The 26,056-nt window shown below is 39.4% G+C and overlaps 1 protein-coding gene across 2 annotated transcripts in view; it reads left to right on the forward strand.

The window, feature by feature from the left end:
• Positions 1 to 340: 340 nt before the first annotated feature.
• The window catches only part of GLCCI1 (glucocorticoid induced 1), a 54,024-nt gene continuing 28,308 nt past the window's right edge, over positions 341 to 26,056 (forward strand). Inside the window, exons 1-2 of one of the 2 annotated variants that reach the window (XM_017817735.1) lie at positions 341 to 1,294; positions 20,734 to 20,885. In XM_017817735.1, coding sequence (XP_017673224.1) covers positions 853 to 1,294; positions 20,734 to 20,885 — 594 coding nt within the window. In that variant the 5' untranslated portion in view covers positions 341 to 852. The remainder of the gene's footprint in view (positions 1,295 to 20,733; positions 20,886 to 26,056) is intronic. The other variant, XM_017817734.1, reaches the window with a different exon arrangement.

Genomic DNA, 26,056 nt, shown 5'->3' on the forward strand with positions numbered 1-26,056 from the left:
TCTGCATCGCCATAAAGTCCACTGTGAACTCAGAAGCGCATCTTGGCACCTCAGGAGCGTCCCCCATTCCCCCAACGGGCGCTGTACCCCTCTATAATCCCAAACCGAGCCCGGGCCCGTCCCCGCCCCTCCCGCGGCCGCCACATCCCACTTCCCACAGCCCGCCCCCACCGCCGCCGGCCACACCCCCTGCCCCGACGCCCCGCCCCCACCGCGGGTCGCCGCGCTTTCATTGGCTAAATGTTAAGAGCGACAGGGCCGCTGGCCAATGGAGCCTGCGCTGGCGCCCCTGTGGCACCCAATGGGCGCGCGCGCCCGCCGCCCCTGCCCGTCGCGGCCAGGCGCCGGGGCTGCGCGGTGCCATTCGGAGGGCGGGCGGCGCGGCGAGCGGATGGTGGTCTTTGCAGCTCTGTGGCGCCGGCGGGGGCAGGAGCTGGAGCAAGAGCTGGCTGGGAGCGCCTCCCCCCCTCCCCATCCTCCCTCCTCGGGCAGCGTGTACCCTCGTCGCGCCCCGCCGGCGACCACCCTGAGCCGGCAGCGCTGTACGATGTGAGCGGCCGCTGGGCTCGGCAGCGCCCCCGGTGCTCTCGACGCTGGGGCGGGCAGCGATGGCCAGAGCCTGGCGTGGGAGCAGCAGCCGCCGTCGCCGATAGGAAGCGCCGGGGGCAGCTGGGCAGGCGGCGCGGAGACTCCCTCGGGCCGTGCAGCGCTTGTCCCGCCCCGCCCCCTCTCTCCTTCCCCCCCTTCCTCCTCCTCTCCCCGCGGCCGGTGCATGCGGGGCGCCGGAGGCCGAGCTCGGGTTCCCCGCAGTCGTCGGAGCGAGTGACCCGCGGGGTCCTGCGCATCCCCGCCATGTCCTCGTCCAGCTCCTCCCAAACTCCCCCGTCCCACCACCAGCCCCCGCCGCAGAGGATGAGGCGCGGCGCCGCCGGGTCCCCCACTGCCGGTTGCGGCACGGCCGGGGGCCCCGGTAACGGCGCCGGGGGAGGCGCGGCGGGGACCAGCCGGCTGCTCCAGCCCATCCGAGCGACCGTCCCGTACCAGCTCCTGCGGGGCAACCAGCACAGCCCGACCCGGTCCCCCTCCGCCTCGGTGGGCAGCGGCACGGGGCCGGGGGGTCGCGGCGGGGGCAGCCCCCCTCCACCGCCTAGCGCGACGCCGCCGCTGGCAGCGGGAGGCGGCGGAGCGGAGCCGGGCAAGGTGAAGGGCAGGCAGCGGCGCTCGCCGGAGACCGGCGGCAGCAGGAGGAGCAGCTCACCTGAGAGACGGAGCCCCAGCTCCCCCGTGTACAGAGGTAAAGTACCGGGACAAAGCCGGTCCCGCTCCCCTGCCCCCCGGGCTGCCGTATGGGCTGGGGCCGCCCAGCCTCCGGGCACCCCGGGCTCTGCTACCCGCTGTGGGGCTGCGTTTTGTCCTCCCCCCGGGCCAGAGGAGGTGGGAGACTGGGGGACTCCCGGCCCGGCCGGAACAGCCCCTCTGGAGCCTTGGGGAGCGAGGGTGAGTCCTAAAACACTCCCTCTCTCCACCCCCCACCCCCCCCCCGCTCTGGTGTCGTGCCCGCGTTTGCCCTGCCAGGAGTGCAGCCGAACAGGGGAAAAAACATTTCGTCCCGTTGCCCTCCCTCGAGGTTGGGGGGAGGCGCCCCCTGAAATGTCATCCTCCGTCTCGGTCGAGGTGGAGATCCTGCTTGGGAAGAACACCCCTGTGCTCCCATCCGCGGGGCCTCGGGAGGACCGGAGCCGGGGCGAGGCCCAGGGGTCCCCCTCCGGCGGCTCCCCCTGCCCAGCCCGGTCCCTCGGGGGGCGGGCATCGGGGGCTCCGACCGCGGTGTTCCTTCTTCTTTCTACCCTTGAGCTCGGGCCCTGGCAGCAGAGGTGTGTAGTAGAGGAACGAGCCTAAAATTAACCCGCTTCCCTGTCTACAGCTGTAACTATTTAGTAGGGGTGTTAATGGGTTAGATTTATATCTGGGATGTCACAACTGAGTTCCAAAGTGTGTGCTAAACCCAAGCCTCAAACGCTCTTTCTTTCTGCAGAGCTTAATTTCTTACACTTGCATTTTTATAGCATCTTAGGTTAAAAGATGGGATGTTTTCAAGCACAGACTCCAAAACAAGGAAATTCCCATACTAAGATGCTTAAAAACAAATAATAGTCTCCTTGTGATATTTAATACTGAATCCTTGAAATTGTAAAAAAATCCTAACCAAATAAAACCCAACTCCAAAACCAAACAAACCAACCTCCAGTGCAGCCAAAATAGGCCTGTAAAGTTGAAAATGTAAAACTGATTCCCAGCAAGTCCAACTTAACCTGCGTCAGGTTGTCTGTTAAATTATTGAATGTGTTAAAGTAGCAGTGGCCATCTTACCTCCCTCCCTCCTTCCCCCATCACTTTAGCAGTTGAATGAATCAGACTAAATGGACTTTTCATGTTATCCTGTTGTAGCTATCAGGTGTCTCACATCATCTCTTCCTTAGAACGTTTTATGTGGTTCAATACCCCTCGCTTTTTCTATCCCTTCCATAAGTCTTACTGTGTTTGATTTCTGTGGCAAATTGTGGTCGGTGCTGGGTGCCAACATGTTTTGTAGCAGTGGAATCTTACCTTCTCCCCAGTTCCCCCCTTCAGTTTTTCTGTGTAGTAAAACCTTACGATCTGTAGTATTTCTAACTTGGGCAGATCTGTCATTAGGACAGGGGCAGTTTTTTGCGAATGAGCAAAATGTCAGTGCCAGTTTGGCATAGTTAGTTTGCCCTATGCATCTGTTTATGCAGATGACCAAATGGATTGTGTTATAATCTGAGCACAGATACTTTGTAATTTATTTTTGAAAAAGATCATCTGCTTACGCAGAAGTTTTGCATGCTTGAAAATGGAACTGAGCTTCAGTGGTTTTGCTTCATTCAAGCTCTATTTTTAAAGATCATAGTTTTTTTCACTGTATGGAGCATTAAATGTAGATTTCCTTTTTTCCTTCTTAAATCTTCGGAAAATGCTAATGGAAAACTAGAGAAAAAAAAAGTCAGTGCATATGAGTAGCAATGGTGCTGATGATGAGCATTCTAAATTATTTAATTATGGGAACCCGGACGAAAACATTGTAGTGGTGCAGTGTATAAAGTCTACGCTTAAGGTGTATTGAAGAGGGAGGAATGCAGGCAGTTACCTGCAAGCAAGGAAAATTACTGCAAAGCTGTGAAGTATTTTGTTACTGCATACGAATTTTTTTGTTGGAGGGGGCATTTTAATTTTAGAAAGTGGTTTCAGTCTTCTTCATCTGTGGGCTATTTTAGCCTTAATAAATCAGATTGTAGATTAGTACTGAATGACTTTTCCGTCACTCAACTTGGTTGAGCTTGCCTCCCGGTGAACCTCGTTAACAGCACATATAGCTTGATTTGGTTTAATGGGTGCAGTGTATAAGATCCTAAACGGTCCGTTAAGAAGCGCACCCTGTAATCTGTATGCGCTGGAAGGAATTCGTTCCCCCTCCTCCAGGTCAAGCCAGCTGCTGCTGCAGAAGCTGACATCCTCTAGCAAATCCTGAATGAATGAATGAAAACAACGTGATCGCCCTAATAATGACCACAATTGCACACGTCAACAGCTTTATTTTACCGAAATACAGGCACCATTTTCTAGTGGGCAGGGTAATAAGATACTCTATTTCTTCAGTTTTGGGAATGAAAAAAGGTTTCCAACCCCCAGCCCTCTCTACCCCCAAAACCTAGATCTGTTTTTGCACAATTTGGAATATAGTTGCATGCCGTGGGGCAGTATTTTGTCTTTGTTTCCCTGTGCGTTCCTCAGCATTTCAGTATATGATGTATGGTACTAAAAGCATTGCTTGTAGTCTATGTGGTGATAGAACTATATAGAAAACTGATTGCTGAACTGGAGTACTGCTGCAGTAATAATGGAGGACTTGGAAAAAAAAAATTAAAAAATGTTCTGTTTTCAGACATGGACCATCTTGCTGTGGCTTGTTAAACAATGTGCTACTCCAGCTATTTATGGTTGTTATCAGTATGCAAGTCTTGGGGAAGTGGCTTGATTAAGTTTTTTTTGTCAGTTTTTCAAAGCCATTTCCCACTGCTGTAAAATGTGAGCTTAGGCTGTAGGTTTAATCCTGTTGTTTTTCTCACCAGGGCAGGAGATGTTTGTCTTTGGCTCTGCAGTCTGACTTGGATTGTTTCACGAATATGCTCGTTCTGGAGACTGCTTATGATTCTGATGGATAGATGTTTTTTTCTTCTTAAGACACCTGCCTCTTCCCTGCCTTCTTTCAGCCTTTTCCATTATAGATTCCTTGAACTGACTATTTTACTAAGCCATTTTGTTGTGGATATTTTAGTAATTTGCCAGAGGTTCTTTTTATAAAGGAGATTTCTGTGAAAACACTCCAGCTTTGAGCCTCTACAGGTCACTGCAACTACCATTGCAGGCACTGACATCACCACTACATGAATGAAAGCAGCATGTTCTGTTTTTCTTCCCATCATCATCTTTTTCTCTCCCTTCTTTCTACCATGCTGTAAATGTTTTTGTTCTGCAGCAACACCCTGCGTATTTAGAATGTAAACATTTAATAATTTGATGATATTTCCTTTAAGAAAATGTGGGTATTTTTAGTTGTTAGGAAACCGTCAATGCCAGTATTAGTATTTGGTAGTATTGATACTGAATGGGCAAGAAATCATGAATGCTATATACTGTTTTCAGGGTTCCAAAAAAAAAAAGGAAGAAGATAGGGAAAAACCTTCTGATACCGTAGGATAAACCTGCTGTGTGCAAGTCTGCTCCTTTCCTCTTTCTTGAAACATGATTATTCCCTACTAGCTTTTTTTTTTTTTTTTAATAGTGTGTGTTCGTGTTTTGGAGAGTTGGCAATGGAAAAAGCGTCTGGTTGAATGTAATAACACATGGTTTTCTAAGAGGGAATATATCTGATAGAACTCTGAGTGCATAACATAACATAATCAACAGAATTTGAAGCTGTGTGGTTTATGACAAAGTACATTCCAGTAATAATCAAAAAAAGCCAAACCCTTGGACATGTTAAACAGAACTTATTACTTGCTTGTGGATGTGTCTTTAAAGAAAAAAAGCAAGTTGTTTTCTTTCTTGCCTTGCCTGGATAAAATCAGTAGTTTCTGTTGTTATGTAAAGTAGCTTGTATAAATATGAGAGAGAGTTTCCTGTTAGGGTGGCTTTTTTTCACATCGTGTGAATATTTTGTTTACGTGGAGGGTGTAAATGACTTCTATATGATTCAGGTTCCACATTTTTTTCATCAAATGCTTTGATTTGTTTAGTATTAACTCCGGTCATACTGTAATATTATGCTTCATATTTTTCTGACTTTCATTTACACAGTTTAGAGCACAAACTTTTTTCCATGTCAAATTCTGAAGACAAACATTAGTTTTAAGGACATAGGAAAAATTCTGTAATCAATTTGGCTGTTAAAGGTTCCCAGTGTCTTTTACTTCCCAAAATAACTCCTGAAGCATTGCCAACATTAGTGAGAGAAAGGAATTAGAAAAGATGCAAAACAACTGCATAACCCAGTCTTGAGTAAGAAGTATATATATCTCTTTTTAGGCTAGTGGAGTGAGGAGTGGCGTAAGACAGACAATATTGCTGATCTCTAGACTGGTAAGGGATATCAGTATTAAACCCCCCCACCCTAAAATTCAAACTTCAAAAGGCAGAAGTGTTTTAATAGCCTGGATTCAAGCCATCCAATATTTTGGCATCATAAGCCAAAAGATCAAGAAGACCTTTCCTTTATTTCTAACAAATGTAGGTAAGGAAGTAATTTTTGTGACGCTTCCTATTTCCTGATGCTTGAATAATAGCAGTATTCCCATAATTGTATGGCCAAAACAGTTTTGCTCCAGCTTTGTCCCTCTCTCTTCTCAAAATAGCTTTCATTGGAATATATGGTGAAATAAAAGACACTGGCTAAATTTGATCCAGTTGTCTTGAACTGAAAGGCTTTTTAGTTACATGTTTTAACATCACTTTAAGTGAGAATAGTGTGTTAGATGTCCTGTATAAATATGCTTCCTAAAACAAATTAATTTAGCTTCTTTCAGGTGTTAAACTGCAGGAAAGAAAAATAGAAATGTATTTTCTCCATTGAATTTGAGCAGTGCTGTAGCAAGGCGTCAGCTATGAAGAAAGAACCTCCCTGCCTCATGGAAAAAAATAACTTACAAAGTATATGCATATACCTATTTTAAACCACTACTTGACCTTTAATTCTTATTCTTTGGGTGTAAGCAAGTAATGTATGTGCGTTATGTATGGCTAAACTCAAGTTACTTGCCAACATCTGTGCATAGTAAAACAGTGGCAAATACTGCAGTTTGGTTTCTGAAATTCATGGTTCCTGTGTTTTTTTGTTTTCTTTCCTGTGATAGTGGGGGGACTGGAGGTTCTTAAAATATATCTTAAAATGCAGAGAGGGTAGATGAAGGGAGTGTATCTTAAAATCTTACCAAAAAAATTAGTGTTTGCCAGGTGTAGACTGACACATTTTGCTGTATAGCTAAAATTCACAGTGGAAAGCCAGTTATTTTTAAAATGGAGTTCATGATACTACTCTATATATCATCATGAAAAAAATAATAAAGATAACTGATGAAGTAATTCTGAAGTTTAAGTTCAGTCTGGACTTGAAAGCTGTAGTTGTAACAATGCAGATGTATTGGAAATAGAGTATATGCTACTCAGTGTTTCAGTGTAAGTGAATATTTTACATACTTTTTTAATGGGACTTCATCAGTTGATCTTCATCTGAAGAAGGTAATAACATTTTTTAACCTGTAGTGAAAAAATGAAAGTTCCTGTTTAAATCAGTTGGCAATTGCTTCGGTAGAAAAGACTGTTGCCAGCACTTGACACAATAGTTAGTTCCCCATGGATTTTGCATATGTTGAGGAGAAGTTGTTAAAGTAGTAGGGTTTAAATATCAATTAGCGTTTTGGGTTTTTTTAAATGTCTTTTATAGAAACAACATCTCAGCCTTGGCCATATTGATCACCATAACTGGTCTACTCCGGCGTCAAATCGGGAGGCCTGGAGACACACCATCTATAATGCTGCTGTCTCCTTTGAGAACGCACGCAGGATCACTCTCGAGGAGAAAAGGCAACGCAGAAAGAACCGTGTCTTGCAGAATACACCATCTAAGGAATCTTTCTGCTGTGCCTTTTGCAATCGGATATGTCTGTCTCGTATTGGCCTCATAAGTCACCAACGTGCCTGTAACAAATGTGGATAGAGCCTTCCCAAATCTTCGTTCGCGAAGCCCAGCCATGATGATGATTAAAGATATACAACTGGAAAATTTTGCTCAAGGATTAAGATAGTTAACTGTTAATGATCATTATCTTGCTTTAATGTTAGTGTTTAAATGCATTGAGTTCTCTCTGTTTCAATGCTGCCTCCCATGTAAACTTGTAGTGCCTAAACAAGCTTAAGGCATTTTAATGGATTAAGGCATTTTCAGGCAAGTAAAATATTATTCATATCTCATCATTAGAAGGGATACATCACAGCAACTTGTCAGCCTGAGATTGTGCCCTTTTCTTTTGTGTCACCATTTTTAAGGTATGGGCAGTTGCAAAATGAAGAGAATTGGAAATTAGGGTGAAAGAAAATGGGTGTTTGTACTTAATAATCTAATTCAGAGTAATAAGTCCCAGTGTGTATTTACTTCTTCCCAAATTAGATTGTCCTTCAGTTATGCTTTTTTCCCCATCTGATTTGACTCTGAAGTTCATTACTAGTATTTGTATTACGACTATTTTTGAATTGGAAACTAAATGCTAAAGTGTGAAAATAGCTGATGGGTCCTGAAAGGGATGACAATTTGAGACTTCTGCAGTATGGATACCACACAGAGTATCATGATACAGTGTGTAATACCAATCCTTTTGAATGGTGAGTTGGTCTCTCCAGCTCTTATTTTTCCAAAGCTGTAAACTCATCCATGGAAGCATTAATCCATATTTGACTCTGAAATACATGCTCTGTCAGGAACCTTTTCTTAATCTACCAGCTGTGTGATCTGGATTTAGGACTAGAACTGTTTCCTTACATTGTCCCCTTAGACTGTCTGGTGATAACTTTGCTCAGACTGTGTCTGTCTTCTGTTACTAAGACAGAAGAAGGCATGTAGCTCCTGGAAAATCTGGAAACACAGCCAGGCCAGGTGAGACCATGCTGGGGAGTGCCCTCAGCCTGCTGTCTCTGGCCTTGTAATCCTGTCTCTGCCCTGGTTGTGTTCATTTCACTCCTACACTTTCTCTGCTCCTTTGGTATATGCACCACTTCTTATTAGCTACTGCTGCTGCTTTGTACCAAACTATTGTCACCCTGTTAGAAACAGATTAGTTTTCTCTGATAGGGAGAAAAATAAACCCAGGAGGTGTGGGTGTCTACACGTAAGTTTCCTGCACAAACAATTTGTAAATAGGAATTAACCTAACCAGTTGGTGTTGGGTCAGTGAAGATGGTTTTGATAGAAAGTTTATATTTTTTGTTGTAGTAGATCTCTTGATTAGCTTTCCGTATTAGATATTGCTGCTCTGGAGACTGTACATGCTTCCCAGTAGGTCATAAAATGTTATGAGCCTGCTAGTTTTGAAACCTTAATGCAGGGTACTGTATTAGACCTCCTTATTTAGTGTTGCATGTGTGCTAACAAATGATGACACAGGTGTTGGTGTTTATAAGAACATAACTTTCACTGTTGTGTTAAATTGAGGAGTAGCTGTTTGCAATGGGTATTATTCTCTGAATCAAATACAAGTGAGTGATTAACAGCATTAGTTCTTATATGCCACTTGTTTTGCACAACCTGAAGCTGGTCTTACCCAAACTGCATATTCTGTTTCCTCTTTAGGAGGTGTATCATATTTTGCTCATAAGAGCAGTGACTAAGAACAGTATGATAGCAGCTCTGTCATGGTTCTTGAATAATTGGAAATCCACTGTAGGATATTTTCTTCTCAATCTGCAGCGAGATAGTCTAGACCAGAATAATAATTAGTTAAGTGTCCCATTCCTTGAACAGTGCAAGTCGCCTGCATGAACAAGGTTAGCTTCATCCTCCTTTCCTTTGCTCACACCACCAGGCATTAAGCAAGGAGATTAGTTGTAGATGCACTTCTGAATTTCAAGAATTAACAGTAATTTCTGCCTTCATTGCAAGATCACTAGTGTTCATACTACAAACTTGAAACTAATTTATGCAGTATGTCTACATCTGTCTTTTAGAAAGACAGATTGTTTCCTGTAAAAGTAACCGCTCAGTTGTGAACCAATTAAATGGTATGGCAATATGGGTATTGTCATATTGTGTGCCTTTTAATCTCTGTTTTGGTGTACAGTGCTTATTCTGGAGTTCTGAAATAAATAATTTGTTAAGGTTTGCTAGCTGGCTTACCTGAATACCGTCATTTTTAAGAAAGCTTCATGGTTAGAAAAAAGCTAAATATTCTAATACAGATGCTTAGGATGCAGTACTAAAAAAAATTCAAAACTCTAATTTCTCAACCTTTGTCAGCATTTGGAGACTAAGCTGTGATTTGGAAATAATGTATTCTTACCAGAAAACAAGTTTTGATTATTCAGTATTTGATCACTAGCTAATTCAGTTAATTGTAGTCTGCAGAAATTAGTCTGTAAATACAAAGCCTACTTCTTCAAATTATGTCATGCAGTCAGCAGTTGGCTACTAAGTGCAGCTATACATGCCCAGGTTTGTGAACGTGTAGCTCCCAGGGATAACAGTGCAGTTGCTTTCAATAGATGAAGCACTGTACCCGTTCTGGATCAGAAATGTTGCTGGATAAACCTTGTAAATTTTGGACTGTGTTTCCGGACATCAGGCCACAAAGACACACAGTGTGGAGGAGCCAGCTCCACAAGACCTATGAGTTTCTGTAGGTATTTAACATGGTCGCAGTGACACCCTTTCTGTACGTCACAGCAGACCTCACTAACCCAGTAAGACTAGAAAATGCTGGTGATTATAGGAGGTATCTATACTGTGGTGCAGTCTGTGCTCTGAAGGGATTTGGTGAGGGCACTTCTTGTAGAGAGTCAGCTTAAATTCAGTGCCATGTGTCAGCTAATCAGTCTTTCTGGAGTCTGGAGCCCTGGAAAGTACACTGTGAAACCCAGGAAGCTTTGCAGTGTTGACGCTATGCATTTAGGTGTTACACCTCCGTATCCAGCATATATTATTCTAAATCTTTTGCTATACGTGTTATCTTACCTTTCTGCTTTTCAAAGCAATGGAGAGTTGACTTGGTCACTAAAAGTTAAACCCAGCTTTATGCTGAGTGCCCCGGAACAGACTTTGACCAGTGTGACTCTAAAAATATCAGCTAACTGCTGAAGAATGCAGAATGAAACGTAGGTTTACACAGTAGTTGGGAAGCTTGCCAGGTTAAAGGAGAAGCTGTCTTCACAGAAGTAAATTTCTGTTGAAGGTCTTAAATTTTCATTCTTAACTGATAGCTGTGTCTGCTTAACTGTGGCAATTGACAATGGAATACCTTATACTTTCTTTCTCTCATCCTCTGATTTCTCTGGTATTTCACTTTCAGTGGCTCCTTTTTTGTACCTGATACTGTGCCCAGAATAATTATCTTTGCAATGTTTTCTTCCCCCACAAAGAAACCATAAAATACATTTGAAATACTTGATGTTCTTTTCAAGGGGGACAAGAAAAAGTCCTAATCTGAAAGAGAAAAAATTCTGATGGGCAAAAATGTAATTAACTAATGCATGTTGAAAAGTAATGTGTATTTGAGAAATGTCCATACAAGGAAGTGACTGGAGACACATATTCAATGTAGGACATTGTCCACACTGGAGATCCAAATAAACTTTAAGCATTACTGTAAGCAAGAGAGACTCATTCTTTCAAAAGAAATTGTTTATCAATGTGTGCAGTCCATATATTATTTAAAGTATTAGATGTGAGAAACTGATGCATACATCTACCTGAATTTCTTCCAAAGACAGATATAGCCTATTAAGATGATTGGAGTCTCATGATTTTGTTTAGTGCTGTGTATAGCCTTTAGTATAAAGTTGAAGGATGCAGAGAGATCTTTTGATTGCAAGACTTGTAGCAGAAACTCAGATTGGCCACATTGAAGATAGGAATTACCAAGTGTGGCAAGTGAAAATGTGGGAGAAGGGGAAGAAATGATTGTGCTGACACTGTATATACAGTAAATGTTAGATCTAGCCTTTGTTTAGTTCTGCAAATTTGCATGCATATATAGCAAAACAAAAGATCCTACATAGAGATATTGTTTAAAATCTATAAATCTGGAGTAAAGTTTTGGATTTCAGAAGGAAATAGTTCGAAAAATTGTCTGAACAGTGTTACGCTGTCTTCAATACAAAGAGAATCTGTTTTAATGAAAAATGTAAACACTATTGGAGTCTTTCAGACATAGAAAACCTCAAGGATTTGATCTGATTGCTTGGACACTTACCTCAAAAAGGCTGCTAGGAATAAACAGAGAGCCTGCAAGATACAGCAGGGAGAACTGAGGAAAGAATGTCGTATTATCAATCACTTTTTGAAAGTGAGAATTGTTAAAACCCGAACAGACTTAGACTTTTTATGCTTTAAGACAGACAATAGAAACAAGCAAATTGGAAAATAAGGAAAAAGTAGTTGCAGCTGTTCGATACCAAGAAAAAAAGATGAAGAGTGATCTGAGACCGATTTGCTAGAATGTATGGTTTCAAAATTAACTCTGAGGAGTAGTAGGAAAAATCTCAGAGGAAATAACACAGATATTTTTTTCAGTGCTTTCTGCTCACCAGAACAAAGTCTTAAGAAATCACTTCCATAATGGCAGTGATTTTTAACCCAGAAAGATTTAGGAAAAAAATTATAAAGGATGAGAGTAATTTGGAATTAGGAATAACTGAGACTACAATAAATACAGATTGCATATTTTAATAAAGTCAATTCAGAGATCTCCATTGCAGGATTTAGAAAAGCCTACTCAGAAATTGACACTTGCCTTCAAATTTCTAAGGCAATCTTGTAAATAGGAGGTGACACCATTTGATAGTAGATACCTGAGCATAGAATATACAATGCTGATGTTTAAAATATGTGAAAAACATTGCATCCAGTTCTAAAATGCAGACACCAGTTGGTGAAACTTCAGAAGAAATTTGAAGGGATGGTGGAAACCAGAGAGAACTGTTGAAGTGCAAAATGAGCTTCCAAGTTGTGTCATGCTAACTTGGTGGTTTTGATAGGAAAACTGATTTCCTAAATGGGAAGTAGATCTTATCTGCTTAGGCAAATTTTAAAATTAGGGTGATGAAATGCTTCATGAATTTTGAGAGGTTTAATTAGTACGCAGGAAGATTATGCAAGAAGTGTTTAAGAACCATGGGAATTGAAATAATAAGTTTGAAAAGTGAGATTTAAAAGTTAAAAGAAAAAAGGGGAGGTGTATGTATGCGAGGTTGTACTTGAGCAGAATATCTTTTCCTCAAAGGAGGAACATCTGATTTGAAAATGCTGGAGGGTGGAGTTGAGTGATCATGAGATCTCTAAACTGCCAACAAGAAGTGACTGAAAAAGTACTGGGCACAGGACAGGTCTTGCATGAAGAGTAGCTGGCCACACAGGAGCCTCATGAGGCATCATATGGGATCCTGCACACTCCTCTGGTGCTCCACAATTCAAGAAAGGTAGAATCAAACTGGAGCAGACCCAGAGAAGGACTACTAGGTTAGGAGTTCTACTGTGTGATGCTAAAAAAATCTGTGCTGCGTGAAAATACAGTTGCTTTTTTAGAATCCAGGGGATGGAGAGTTGAGAAGAAAGAGCTGAAGTTAGTGCTAGGACGCGATTAGTGAATTGGTTTGAGATGGTAAATGTTTATATAGAAAACTATAAGAAGACTTGAAACCATCAGGGGAAAAAAATCTTCCTGGATCACATTTCCAGTAGGAATCATGAGGCCAAAATACTCAGCTGCTGTAAGACTGAGTTTGTAATCTTTTTTGAAGTTATTGTGTTTTGTCAGTGATAGCTGCGAAGTGGGCTCCAGGTTTAGGAAGTTGTTTCTAGTCCTTTGTTTCTGTGTCTTTAACTGATAATGAAAAGGTAATTTATTTAACCATTAAAGTTGGACACTGATGTAGGCAATCAGTTTTAATCTGGTTTTACATTTCTGTTTTTCAATATTTTTTTCAGATAAAATTACTATTCTTGTTTAGTATACTTAACCCTAGCTAGGAGAATGCTTTCTATCTCTAATAATTGGTGGTCATTATGATGGCATTCTATAGCCCTCGTGCATTGATTATAGTTCTTTGAGTATTTTGATTATGAAAATGGTGAATCATGCATTCTGATTTAAGTTGTTTAATTTGTTGTTATGTCCAGCTGCATTTTTATGGAAAGTGGAATTAGAATAAAGTGTTACAAACCCCTCACTTTCTACATCTTATTAGATTTTAAGTATTGTTGTTATAACAACACCAGACATCCATTCAGTGTCACCAAATTTATTCAACAAAGGTGATAGTTTCTTTAGTTATGGAATTAATTGTGTTTATAATGACCTTCAAGACTTTATTTATTAATATACCGGAAGAAAAAAAATAACACTCCAAGCTTTAGTACTGTTTTTGGTTCCCAAGTTGGTTCTCAGTATTGGATAGATAGAATAGATCATTCAGAAGATCTAAATTAATGAACTAAAAGGAGGAAAATTTTCTGTATCTACTGAAGTACATATAACAGTTAATGGCTGATTGTGTGTTTTGGTGTGTTTTTTCTCAAGTACTTAGCTGCTGAGCTCCAATCAATTTTGTTTTAAATTCATAAATTAGGAACGTTTTTAGATACTTTATTAAATGATACTAAATTTAGGTATTTGTGTGGTGTTTAAAGTTGAAGTAATAACTTAAAGAAAAAAAATTCTAAACATGTGAAATACATAAAAATCTGAAAGATTTGAAAGTAGTGTTTTACCTACATGGCGTCCTGTTAGAAGAGTGCAAATGTGTAGGTTACATCTGTTGAACAAAGCAGGCTTTTGTGATATTAAATGCCACAGGTCCTATACATGCCAGCAGTAATCCTTGTTAGACGAATAACTTAGCTTTAGAGCACTGAAACTTTCTGCCAGATGGTTTGTTTACTTTTCTTACTGAGATTAGAGCGTTCTTTCTATGTTTGATCCTAAGGATAATGTTGATTTTAAGCAGGGGAGTTTTGCTGTGGACAAAATCGGACTTCTGAAAGATATTTGCAGTCACGTTTTACTTGATCTGTAATTGAGTGGAATAAGGGACAGGAGGCAGAGACCTTACTTCAACATACGTACATAGGCAACGAAGATTGAGTCAGCTGTAGGTCCAGTGAAATATGCCAGCAAATTCATCCAACGTGTCCTGCTTCCTCTGGGTATCTATAGCCTGGCTCTGTGCCTTGTGCCTTCTTGTATGTGCAGTTAGGTGAATGGAGCTATGTGTCCTTGAAGGGTTGTGCATGAAGCCTATTTGATGGAGCTATGTGTCCTTGAAGGGTTGTGCATGAAGCCTATTTGATGGAAGGAAATGCCTTGGTATGCTGGTTGGATTCAGTGACTAATGAGAAGACCTCTTTCCTCTCTAGGTGTGTTAGTCATATTGATAAAAGATAAATCAATATGGTTGATTTCTAAGTCCTGTACTGTGGGTCAGTGTGTGTTATTTTCCTTTGAAGCACCAAGCTGGTTTTGTTTTACTTTGTTTTCCCAGTACAGGCTACCTCCTGTCTTCACAGACTTGTGTTTTATGCAGTTCAGTTTGAATCCTCATAAGCCTTGTCAGGTACAAAACCAAATCTGCCCCGACTACCAAACTGTAGAATGATCTGTGTGGAAGACTAGTTCCCCTCTTTATTTTTTTTTCTCCCCTGAAGATTTTTGCATGTAGAAAGAACATAATTCATGGACCTGGATTTTCTGAAAAGATCTTAGATCTCATCAAGAGAGATCTTGTTTTCTGCTTGTTCAGTTTGGTTGTTGAAGCCTTGGTTAGATTATGGTGCTGTTCTGTGCCTTTTTTATTCAGTTAGGATAATGAGAGGAAATTAAGAGTGGATTGTGTCAGTCTGTTTAGAGTATTTACTTCAGAATGTCATTCTCTCTTCATTTTTAGTCATTCTCTCTCTTGATTTCTAAAAATAGAAACTTGGGAATAATTTCTGAAGTTGGTAAAACTGAACCAAAACCAATGTGGTGCACATAATGAAGACAGACGTTGTATGGAGCTGAATGTACAGTACTTTTAGAGATGTATCAGAAGGTAACTTAAAATGACTGTGTCTTCTTATATCCTCTTACAAGTATAATTTTGGTAGCAAAATATTGTACTGCATTTTAAATGTTTGAAAAAGCTAGTGTTTTGCTTTGTTTTAAGCTACTAAAGATATTAAGCTGTATAATTTGAAATTATGAAGGAAAGTGCAGTAACTTCACGTCTTTTCAATTACATATTAGAGTGTAGTGGTTTTTTTAAGATGCTATTTAAAATCCTATTTTTAGTTATTTTCTATGAACAGTACATGGGAAACAGTGTGCTCTGAACCATTAATGCAGTCATTCAACCAGTTTGCAGGTTGGGTCAGAAACAAGTCTGTCAGTCACTGGCAAATGGGAAATGTCTTTTGAACCAGTAGATCTGTCCTCTGGAGTAAAACTTCAGGGTACCCCAAATCCCTTGTTAATCTTTTTCATGAGAGATTTTGGCTCCAGTTACAAGAGAAAAGCCTTCTTGAGAATGAAGATTGAAATATTTTTTTTGAATGGCCTATAAATCCCCATTATTCAGTCTTTTTCCTCGCAAAGTCATGGAGACAAGTTCTGCAAATAAACATGCACCAGTTTGACCATCTACCTATATAATCAGAGCAGAAAAGACCAATCAGATATACATTCAGGAATCAGTGCAGTGTCACTATATACTTGCTTAAAAAGCAAACAGAAAGGCAAACCCCTTGCCCAGACTTGTCCTAGACTTACTCGTCTTGAATCTGAAAATCTGCTTGTTGTTATACTCAAGGAATCGCTGTCCAAAGCAAGGAAGAGGAGAGGTGTCCATCTTTCATGCTTGTACAAGGTGTAACAGAAGAGGGGAATTTTAGCTGGATGTGTAGGACAGTCATCAGTAGCTGCTGTGGGAACTGTGACCTAAGTGGTGTTGGGCCATCCTTCTTAAAGGTCACCGTGGGTCACCATTCTTTAGTATTCAGCTTTCCATTTCTAGTTTATGATTTCTTGGGCTGCATTCCCAGGTGCTTCATTATTTAAGAGGCATTCACACAGACACTTCTGCATCTGGTTGGGTTTGTAGATTGTTGTAAATTTGTTGTCATGTCCGGTAGGAATGCTCTAGAAATACCTGATACTCGTTCGTAGGGTGATAGACAGTCTCTGCGTATCTTTCAAACCAGACGACTAGAACTCTGACTTTGTGGCTCTTGAAAAGTGTCTTAAGCAGACTGGGGATGTCCATTGAAGTGAGAACTTCCAAGAGTCTTGAGTATTTTTGGAATTACTATTCATTTCATATGTAAAATCTGAAATTCTTCAGGAATGGATGAGTCCTAAGTGTGGGACTCACTTCAGTAGTAGCTCTTAACCAGAATGTTGTGTAGAGTGCTGGTAACTAAACTGAAGAGAAACATCTCATGAAACTTTATTGTGGAATTTAGTACTGATATTTCACAATGTCATAACTTGGCTTCTTGGCTTAAAAGTTTAAGTTAAAACAAACTTTCAAGAGAAAAATCAAGATCTTACTGCAAGAATGTTGTCTAGTCTTATGGCAAGAGTGTGTCACAATTAGCTGACATCAATAATGAGATGACAATATTAATACTTCATGTTTTTGACTCAACTTGAGAAGAGTCTCTGTCATCTGAGAAGTTCCTAAGGTAATTTAGTCTTTTGAAGCTGGTTATATCCATGCAAGGATGTGAATGGAAAAGTTCTTGCCAAACTTGAACAGCATTTGCTCACTGCTGAGAGAAAGATGGGAAGAAAAGATGCTGACAGACAAGCTCTGTTGGATTTAGCTGAAGCAGTTTTTATAATGCTGCCAATGCTCTTCAGCTGCAGGTGATTTTCCTCCATGTATGTGTGGCACAAAGTATTCTTTAAGCTAAAAATGGACTGTGAACATGGCTTTCAGATTATGCACAGGTTAGCTGCCTCTGTGCTGGATGGGAAGGCAAGCTCTTCATTTTAGAGCTGTAGCAGATGGTTTTATTTGAACCCTATGTCCTTTTCAAAAGAGCTGTCGTGTTAGTCTCTTACTGAATTACATTTTGCTGTCAGAGAAATGAAAACCTTTTTTCAGTCAGTCTAGGTGGTATAACTAGGATTCTCTTTGCTCTCAATCCAGCATGCAGAACTGTGATTTCATGCAGTTTATTTTAGTTGGTTCCTGCTGGGAGGTAGGATCATGCCGTATTTCACCAGCTGTAATATTGAGGTGGACCCTTCTGTCATTCTGTGTAACATTATTTATAACTAGAATAGTGTAGCAGTAGGCTCTAAATACGTGCCATTAAACTTGTGTCATATTTTAAATAACACATGGGGTATTTTACCTTCCTGCAAGCTTATATTTTGCTTTTCTAATTTCTAGCTGACTTTTTCAGGTAACATTACTCTGCTTCAGTGCTGTTCTCCCAAGTTCACTTGTTCTGGAGGTAGAACTGAGCTTCTTGTGAGATGTGTTAGATGTTACTGAGGAAGACAATAGAATCCTTCTTACTCACTCATTCATGTGCTTAGATATTGTCAGATGAGGTGTAGTCTGAAACTTGCATAAAATCAGTCTATAGAGATGTCTTGATAGTGTTGAAGCCTTTTTGAATGCTGAAGTCTGTTGGCTGTGTCCAGGAGCTGTTGAAGTGCTTCAGCTGTCAGATGGTACTTGATTCTGTGAGAAGCATTAATTTTCTATCCAGAGAAAGTGATTTGGTCTGGAGAAGGATATTCATGACAGTAGCATCAACATTTCATTGATAATGAAAGTTTGGGGAGAAGTGAAAGTTTTGTAGTAGCTCCCTAGCATAGTGAGAAGCCAGACTTAGGATGAGGTGAGAAAAGCAACATTAAGAAATAAATCCTGAGAGCAGGTTTAATATTTAGAGAACAGTTTAAGCTGATCTGATGTGCCACTGTTGTGGTCCAGTACAATGCTGCTCTCCGTGACATCCTGTCATCTCTAAGTACATTACTGTACAAGACAGTTTGTCAAATGCTAACTTGTAGATGTTCCTTCAAATTTCATGCTTATAGATCCCTTTTTCTGTATTTTTTATGATCTAATGATATCAAGGGGGAGGAGCCGAAACTATTATTGAACAGAGCTCAATGCTGCTGCAGCCTTGCTGTTCCTTCTCGCTCTCCTGGGGTTGTTTCTGCCCATTATGTTATGTCAACTCTGCCTGTAATCGGGAGAACTGTGTATTTATGACTTTGAGGGAATGCATTTTAGTTGTCTTTATGTTTAACTCAGTGAATCACTGTAGTAGGTGGATTCCCATATCTGTGCATGCCGTCTCAAAGGCAATGGAAAGAGCGTAGACAAGAGTGGAATAGGGATGGCATTAAATTAGTGTTAACTTGAATTGGTTTGTGCATTTGACAAGTGGTTTGTTTCCTGTAAGTCATAGGAATGCTGAAGAAGAGTAGGGACTTTTGAAACCATGTCTTCAAGTTTTCGTTCTCCTCGCTTTAGGGTTTGACAGTGTCCTGCAGTCCACTTCCAAGATTACCATGGAAAAACAAAAATGTAGTAACTTTTGGTAGTGCCTTTTTTTCCTGTTGTGTTGTAATGGTATTGTGTTAGTCGTTATGGGATTGCTGTTGCCTTTCCTCTGGGTGTAGAACAAGACACAGACCTTAGCTCATTATCTGATTGTATGTATTTTATTTGTGGTTTTTGGGCTTGTGCTTTCTTGGTTGGTTCCTTTTGGCAGCAAGCCTTTTTAAATGTAAAGTTTGCAAAGGTATACTTAGTCTTTATTTCCTCATCTTCAGACATTGTCTTTGCCTGTTTATCTGTGCATTGTCTCTAACTTATTTTAAAAAGTGTTTTTGAGAAATTTTCAAAACTTGGGCTACCTAAGAGAGTAGCGTAGTGCCATAGCATGACAAGGACAGTTGGAAGAATGCTTTGTAGCTATGTACCCCTTAGGTACACTTGTGTTTCAGTGCAAATATAAAAACTAGTTTCATTTTTAAAATTTGTCATCTTTATTTTGGATTTCATGCTGCTTTTAATTGTTCAAAGATATTTCTTAAAATGCATATTGGTCACAATTGGAATTCTGTAAGGATAGTTCTGTTTGAAATGGTAGGGATTTGATTTATATTTAAGGCAGTCAGAACAATTATATTGCATAAAGGGCAGCATGATGTATTACTATATGTCCAATTCATGCCATTATTTAGAATTCTTCACTTGAAATGAGTAGCTAATGAAGTGTTTCAGTGGCTTATATTTGTCTAAAATGGTCTGTTTTAACACTGTCATGTTCATATATCTATAACCATGCTGTATTAGTGCCAACTATACCCGAATAATTGTGCTGAATTTTACATAACACATTGATGATTGACTCAGCCTTTGGAGATCCATCAGTTCTAGGTGATATTGAAAATGCTTGTGAAGGCCAGTGGCCATGTTTGTATTCAGAAGTGTGCCAGCAGGTCTGCTCTCATGTTCTGAGCAGTGAGTAGGGTTTTGGTGGGTCAGATCAGTGCATAGCACATGATTAATTTGGAAATTAGCATGCTTGCTAATTTATTTTAGTAGGGGTGAGCAAAACAGACAGTAGCTGCAATGTAGGGCTTAGGTTGGCTAATGTGAAGTCTAGAAAATGAGTATATGAAGTAATTTTGTCTAAAGGACAAAGCAGGATGATCCAGAGAACATGGTCTAAAACTGTTCTTTCCCACATCAATCTCACAAATCACCCCACACTCTGCTTTCCAAATGAAATGCTGGAAGAAGTGTTCCATGATCTAGGTGTATGGGGAGAGAAGTCCAGGAAGGAGTCAAGAACTGCAGGCACCGTGATGAGCAAAAGCAAGCAAGGCAGCTGCTTTGAACTGAGCTCTGTCAGAGGGAAAGACACAGTCATGCTCTCAGCTTGCTAAGGCCTGTAGTGGGGTCTTATAAATAATATGGAATGACGTACACAAGAGCAATAAATTGGATGTACATCTTCTTAAGAACCATAATTTTTGTCATGGTTTGTGTTTTAGTATTTAGAAAGCTAAGCAAGCTAACTTAATGTTATACTATGTTCTATTTTCTATTTCTGTGTGTCTGGCTTTCCTGAATTGCATCATCACTGTATTTAATTTGCTTGATGTTTTTTGTTGATGAAAATATATAGTGTAAGTAGCCCTGTTCTTTGCAGATATAAACACTTTAAGCATTGGGGGTTTTGTGACTGTTTTCTCTTTTGTATTTGTTTTTCTTCTTTGTCTGATGTTATTTGCTTTAATGGGATGGCATTCTTTTCAGCTTGGCATTGAGACAAAGGTTTCTGATGTGTTCTTGCCATTATTTGTCATAGCTAGCTTTTAACATTTCACATCAAATTTAGCCTGACTTTTTTGTTGGTTTTGTTCTGGTTTTCTACAGTGGACAGGCCAAAATCCCAGCAAATCAGAACTTCTGGTACCATAAGGCGAACTTCTTCTTTGGACACAATAACAGGACCTTACCTCACAGGACAGTGGCCACGTGATCCCCATGTACACTACCCTTCATGTATGAAAGATAAATCTACTCAGGTAAAAGCTGTAAAACAAGACAACAGAGATGTTTCAAATAATTGATGTCTACTCAATTTAATTCTGAAGAAATGTGGATTCACGTAATCTTACTATAAATATGAAACCCTAAAATAGGGTACGGTAGTCTTTTTTTAAGCAGTGTCAATGCAGTAACATGGTGTGTGATGTTAATATTTTTATGCTTTTAGAAAACAGTTATTAAAAATAATTTTCGGTATGTGGGCAGATCTGTTGAGGCTAAATAAGCAGATTTCCATCTCAGCCTTGTATCTGGTTTATTTTTAAGCTGCTATATGCAAAATTATGCTGAGTGTTATTTAACAAAAAAGAAAAAAATTCCATATAGCAGTGGCTGACAAACTAAAGAGTTTACTAAATCGGGGTAAAAAATCTGCCAGTCTCAAAAAGTGTATTTGTGTCCGGGGGGGAATTGAGGGAAGGCTAACTTGAGGTTATTGATGGCCTGATACCCTTGTGATAGCCTCGGATTCTCTTCAGGGCTCTGTCCTTAGCAGGAACCTCTAGCAGGTGGGCTGCTGTGGCATTCATACTGCTCTTTGGCTAGAAAGGTGAATGTTGTTTCTTGCCTGCTTCCTCCTCATCCTGGAGCTTGTTGCCCTCAAAGATAATCACTGTCAAACAAATAAAACCCACATAATTCTAACCCCCCCAAATTTTTAGCAGAGGAGCTGCATTCTTTATTTTTCAGCAGTGCTGTTGGGATATGGAGTAAGTCATCTGAGTTTGTGTTCCAAACTAAATTGGAAATGAAAAGAAACTAACTCTCTTTGGTTGTATTTTCAGCCTGAAGGCTGCGTAGGGATGGTTTTTAATTAGTTGCTTATCTCTTGTGCAGTGATTCTGATCCATAGTTGTGGATCTTTAAATAGATTCTGTGATTCTAGTTTTTTGTGTAATACTGAAGTTTTCTGGACAAGTATATATAGTTTTCCTCATCTCTTCAAAATATGGTGTAATGCAACACAGGAAGTCCTCTGATGGGGGAAAGATAAGCATAGAATACTTAGAAAAGAAAAAAGATCTATCTGTATGTTTCAGAAATCTTATTTAATGAACTTGGTAGTCTGATGATTAAAATGTTCCAAGAAAATTTTTAGGAACTGTATGGGACCCTTTAAGAAAATGCTGTCTTCATGCCCTGCTTATTTATTTTAAAAACAGTCAGTTTTAGCAAAAAAGAAGCAGCAGTCATATTTACTGTCATGAAAGATTTACCTAAAAAGCTCTAAATCCTGGACTGGCTTTCAAGGTGACTTCCTTTTACAATACTATTCCTTGAAGATCTTTTCTGGTTTGAAACCATAATTTCTATTCAGGAGATTTTCAGTAGCCTACTTTGTAGTTATTGTATTTCTCAACCCCTCTCTTAAAACGTATATCCATATCAAACTTTGCAAGTACTGTTATGAATAGAAAATATAGAATATTTTAAGATTCACAAACAAACCTTTTCACCAGTTACAGAAAAGATAAACAAACTTATTCTATAAATATTTGAGCTTCAAGTATTTGGCAGTAAAATTGCTTTCTTAGTGAGCTCAAGTAAGTGTTTAGGTTATGTGAACTGTTGGCTGCCTCCCTTTGCCTCATTCAGAAACTGAAAATGAAGTTTTACCTTTTCAGCATAATCAAATGTAACAGAGAAGAGAGGCAGTACTGTTGTCATTGCAAGTTAAAGTATTATTTCAAAGGGATAGGAACAGGGTTGGTGGATATCTTCTAACAAAGAGTTATGTTAGCCAAACTCGAGCATGTATCAGTGTTTAGGTTGAGTCACTACTTGGGACTATATGAATATGTAAAATGGAACAAGCATAGTGATTTGCACAGTGATTTCCAGTTTGTTTTTTTGTTTTGTTTTCAAATGAAATGCTCCTAGAGAGGCTTGTAGATGATAATAAAACATTTTCTTATGTTTTGGTTGTGTGTGTGGTTTTCTGTTGTTTGAGCTCTGTGTAGTTTGAAGTATATCTAATTTCAAGAACTAAGGATAATTTCCAAGTTGTTGATAGGATGCATGCATGGCAAATTAAGTTAAATTAAATTAAAGCCTTGTACTTTGCCTGGGTACCAGCACAAGTGCTTCTGCTGCTTCATGTTTGTTGGCTAAGTAGGAGTTTAAGTCATGGGAGTTCATATAGTTTACACTGTCTAAAAATAATAACACTTGGTAGTTTAGCAGAATGGAAGATGTTACAAACAAAATAAATAAAGAAAGATAATGGAAATCAGTAAACTATTTTTTTATGAGCATGTTTCATTGGGGAATAAGTTATCTCCTGTTTTACTTCTAAACTCGTGAACAATGCTGTCAGTATAACTTACATTGTAGGTGGAATAATTATTTCTCTTTCAAGGGTACTTTTTATCCCTAATTAAAATCCAAATTTTAATTTAAACTAATTTAAAATTCAAATTCTGTGCAATTTTGTTAAGGTGATGATTATGGCTGTTCTTAGAATTCTTGTTTTTAAAAAAAGAGAGTCAGTTTCTGGTCTTCACTGTGATCAGATGAGCCCTCAATGAGTTTTATTCCAAGTCCTTGTTCCCTGCTTAAGTTCTTTCAACCTATATAATGCTCATGAATAAAACACTTCTTCTTTTTCTAAAATAAAACCATGATTAAAAAAAAATCAACAATATCTCACTATTTAAATAGAGGGAACAGAATTTTGTTTGGTTTAGTTTCTGTTGCATCTTGGAGAATAGGAGCTCTGGTTCATATTTCTGTGTCCCTCTTACTTACCCCAAATGTTTTGATTTAAAATAGAGAAGTGAGGTTGTTACATTTGCTTTTGGAAAAATATACTGTTACACTATGCATTGTGATACTTATACTGTTCAGTATTTCTCAGAATTCTGCATGTGTTTATATTAGTGTATGTATGTTTGCATACACACAGAACTAGCTGATCTTTAGGAAGTAGCATGCTTTGGATAATTAGAGGTATGCAATTTTATTTAGTAGTTTTAAGTATTTCAGAAATACAGGTAAACTTTCTATTATAGGACGTTACATGTGTTGATATACTTTGTGATCCCCTTCCTGAGCTCTTCCACAGTCCTACTTACCACTCCTTTTGTAAAATCGGAACTTTTCATTAAGGTCATTTAAAACTCAGTATAGCTTTCTTCCCCTTTTTTTCTGTCTCTGTTGGGAGCAATTTCATACACCTCTTCTTCATGCTTCATCATGTAAGTATTTCCCCCTTCACAGTGTATGGAATAATTCAGTGTTCAAATGGTTATCCCTAACCTTGAAATCTTCAGAAACATTTGGATAATTGTCAGAGTTGATGAATATAATTATTGGACAGTAGCTAAGTAATATAAAAGATACTTACAAAATTAAAAAGGAGAGATTAGAGATAAACATGATGTTGATGCCAGTTAAATATTGCCAGTTAAAGTTGGTCTATGTAATCTTTCTCAATCTAAATAATACAAAGAAATGAACAAATGACCAAATGGAATATTAGCCAGTGATTTCCAATTGACAGCTTAAACTGGAGTCCAGTATTGTTGGATATGCCTTTCTCATTGTATATGGCAATTAGGTATTACACAAATGAAGACAGTTTGCAAAATGGCTCTCAGAATTTTTGTTTCTCTCTCATCTAAAGAATAATGCAGAGTTACTAGGTTGAAATGCTTGGCTAAAATACGTTTTTCTTACGTGTAGGTCAAGGCTTTAGTGTAGTTAACCCTCATTAGACACTTTTTTTTTTCCTTCTGGATAGAAATTTTTTGCTCTAAAATGAACATCATAAACCAAGAGGCTCAATTCCATGAAACTTTTTTATTGCTGTATTAGTTGTCATTGATTTTATGAGATAATTTAATGATGTACTTTGGACGGAAGTTACAGGGAAGAAGATACATGTGTCATAGAGCTATGAATTTATCATTCTAACTTTACTTAACCTGTCTTATGTTTAGGAGTTATCATCTGCAGTCAAATTAACTTCTAACTCCTTAGGTCATTTCTTTCTGTAAAATTTCTAGAGGGCCTTTGAATACTTTAGAAATATCTGAAAACCCATCAGTTTTTATCTTCTAGTGTTGCTCTTGGGTTTCTTCTGAATGTGGAATTTCTTCAAAAACATTACTGCTTCCCCTGTAAAACCTAGACTTGTGGAGATATTCTGGGATGCAGGCTAGGTATTGTAATTGAAGGGAAGGACTGCCAATAAAATGGGAGATGTTTAGAGTAATTCAGTCTTATTTTAGGTTTAAGTAGGTTGGTATTCTATGCAGTCATTCTGATCTAATTGAAGTGGAAAGAATGTAGGTGTATGTCCCTGACATGGGTGGAAAAGCAAGGCAGAATTATTTAATGTATTGGAAGAAGTGCTCGTCTCTAAGGGGCTGGGTGAGTTAGAATGATGGTAATTGAGGTTTACGTGAAGACTGAGACCAACCATATATGGTGTTCTCAGCACGTCCTGTCCCACGTGTCAACTGAAGTGGACCACGAACCTTCACAGTTTGAAAACTAGTCATCCACCTCTTGTAGCTGCAGCATGTGTTATGTAATATTTTCAAGGTTCTCCTAAAATCTTAGTTTCTCAGACTTCCAGGATTAATCCTCCTTCATGAAGTTCAGTGCATACTTGTGTGATGCATACTTTTGCTTCTGCTCTGAAATATTACCAGTTTTGCAGGTAGTGCCTGATCTCTCTTACTGTGTTCCTGACTTGAGATGTGGCAACTTTGGTTTTGTTTATTGTGACTCGGGCATTTTTCTTCAAACACGATTTTGAGTTATATTTTTACTTCCATTATTTTTTAATATGTTTAACACATGGGAAGTACACTTGGAGCTTCGAGTGAAGGCTTCCATGGATAAGCCTGTTTTGTGGAAGTTGTAAATAAAGATGAGAAAACAGTTTTCATGAAATGTGACAGATCATGGGTGCCATACACCTCCATTTTATTTGTGATCTAAATTGACAGCATTTAAATGAGATACGAGGTGGTCATATGTGAGCTAAACTTTAAAAAACAGAATTTCTATTTGAATGCAGCAAGTCTGGAATGCTTCTGTTTGTTTTGCTTTTTTAAAAGCTTTTGCTCAAATATCAAGATTTGGGGTTATGAACCCCAAACTAATCTTCATATAATGTGGATTACAGTAAATTAGAAAC

The sequence above is a fragment of the Lepidothrix coronata genome, unplaced genomic scaffold, assembly GCF_001604755.1.
Source record: "Lepidothrix coronata isolate B3197 unplaced genomic scaffold, Lepidothrix_coronata-1.0 Scaffold62, whole genome shotgun sequence".
Lineage (NCBI taxonomy): Eukaryota > Metazoa > Chordata > Aves > Passeriformes > Pipridae > Lepidothrix > Lepidothrix coronata.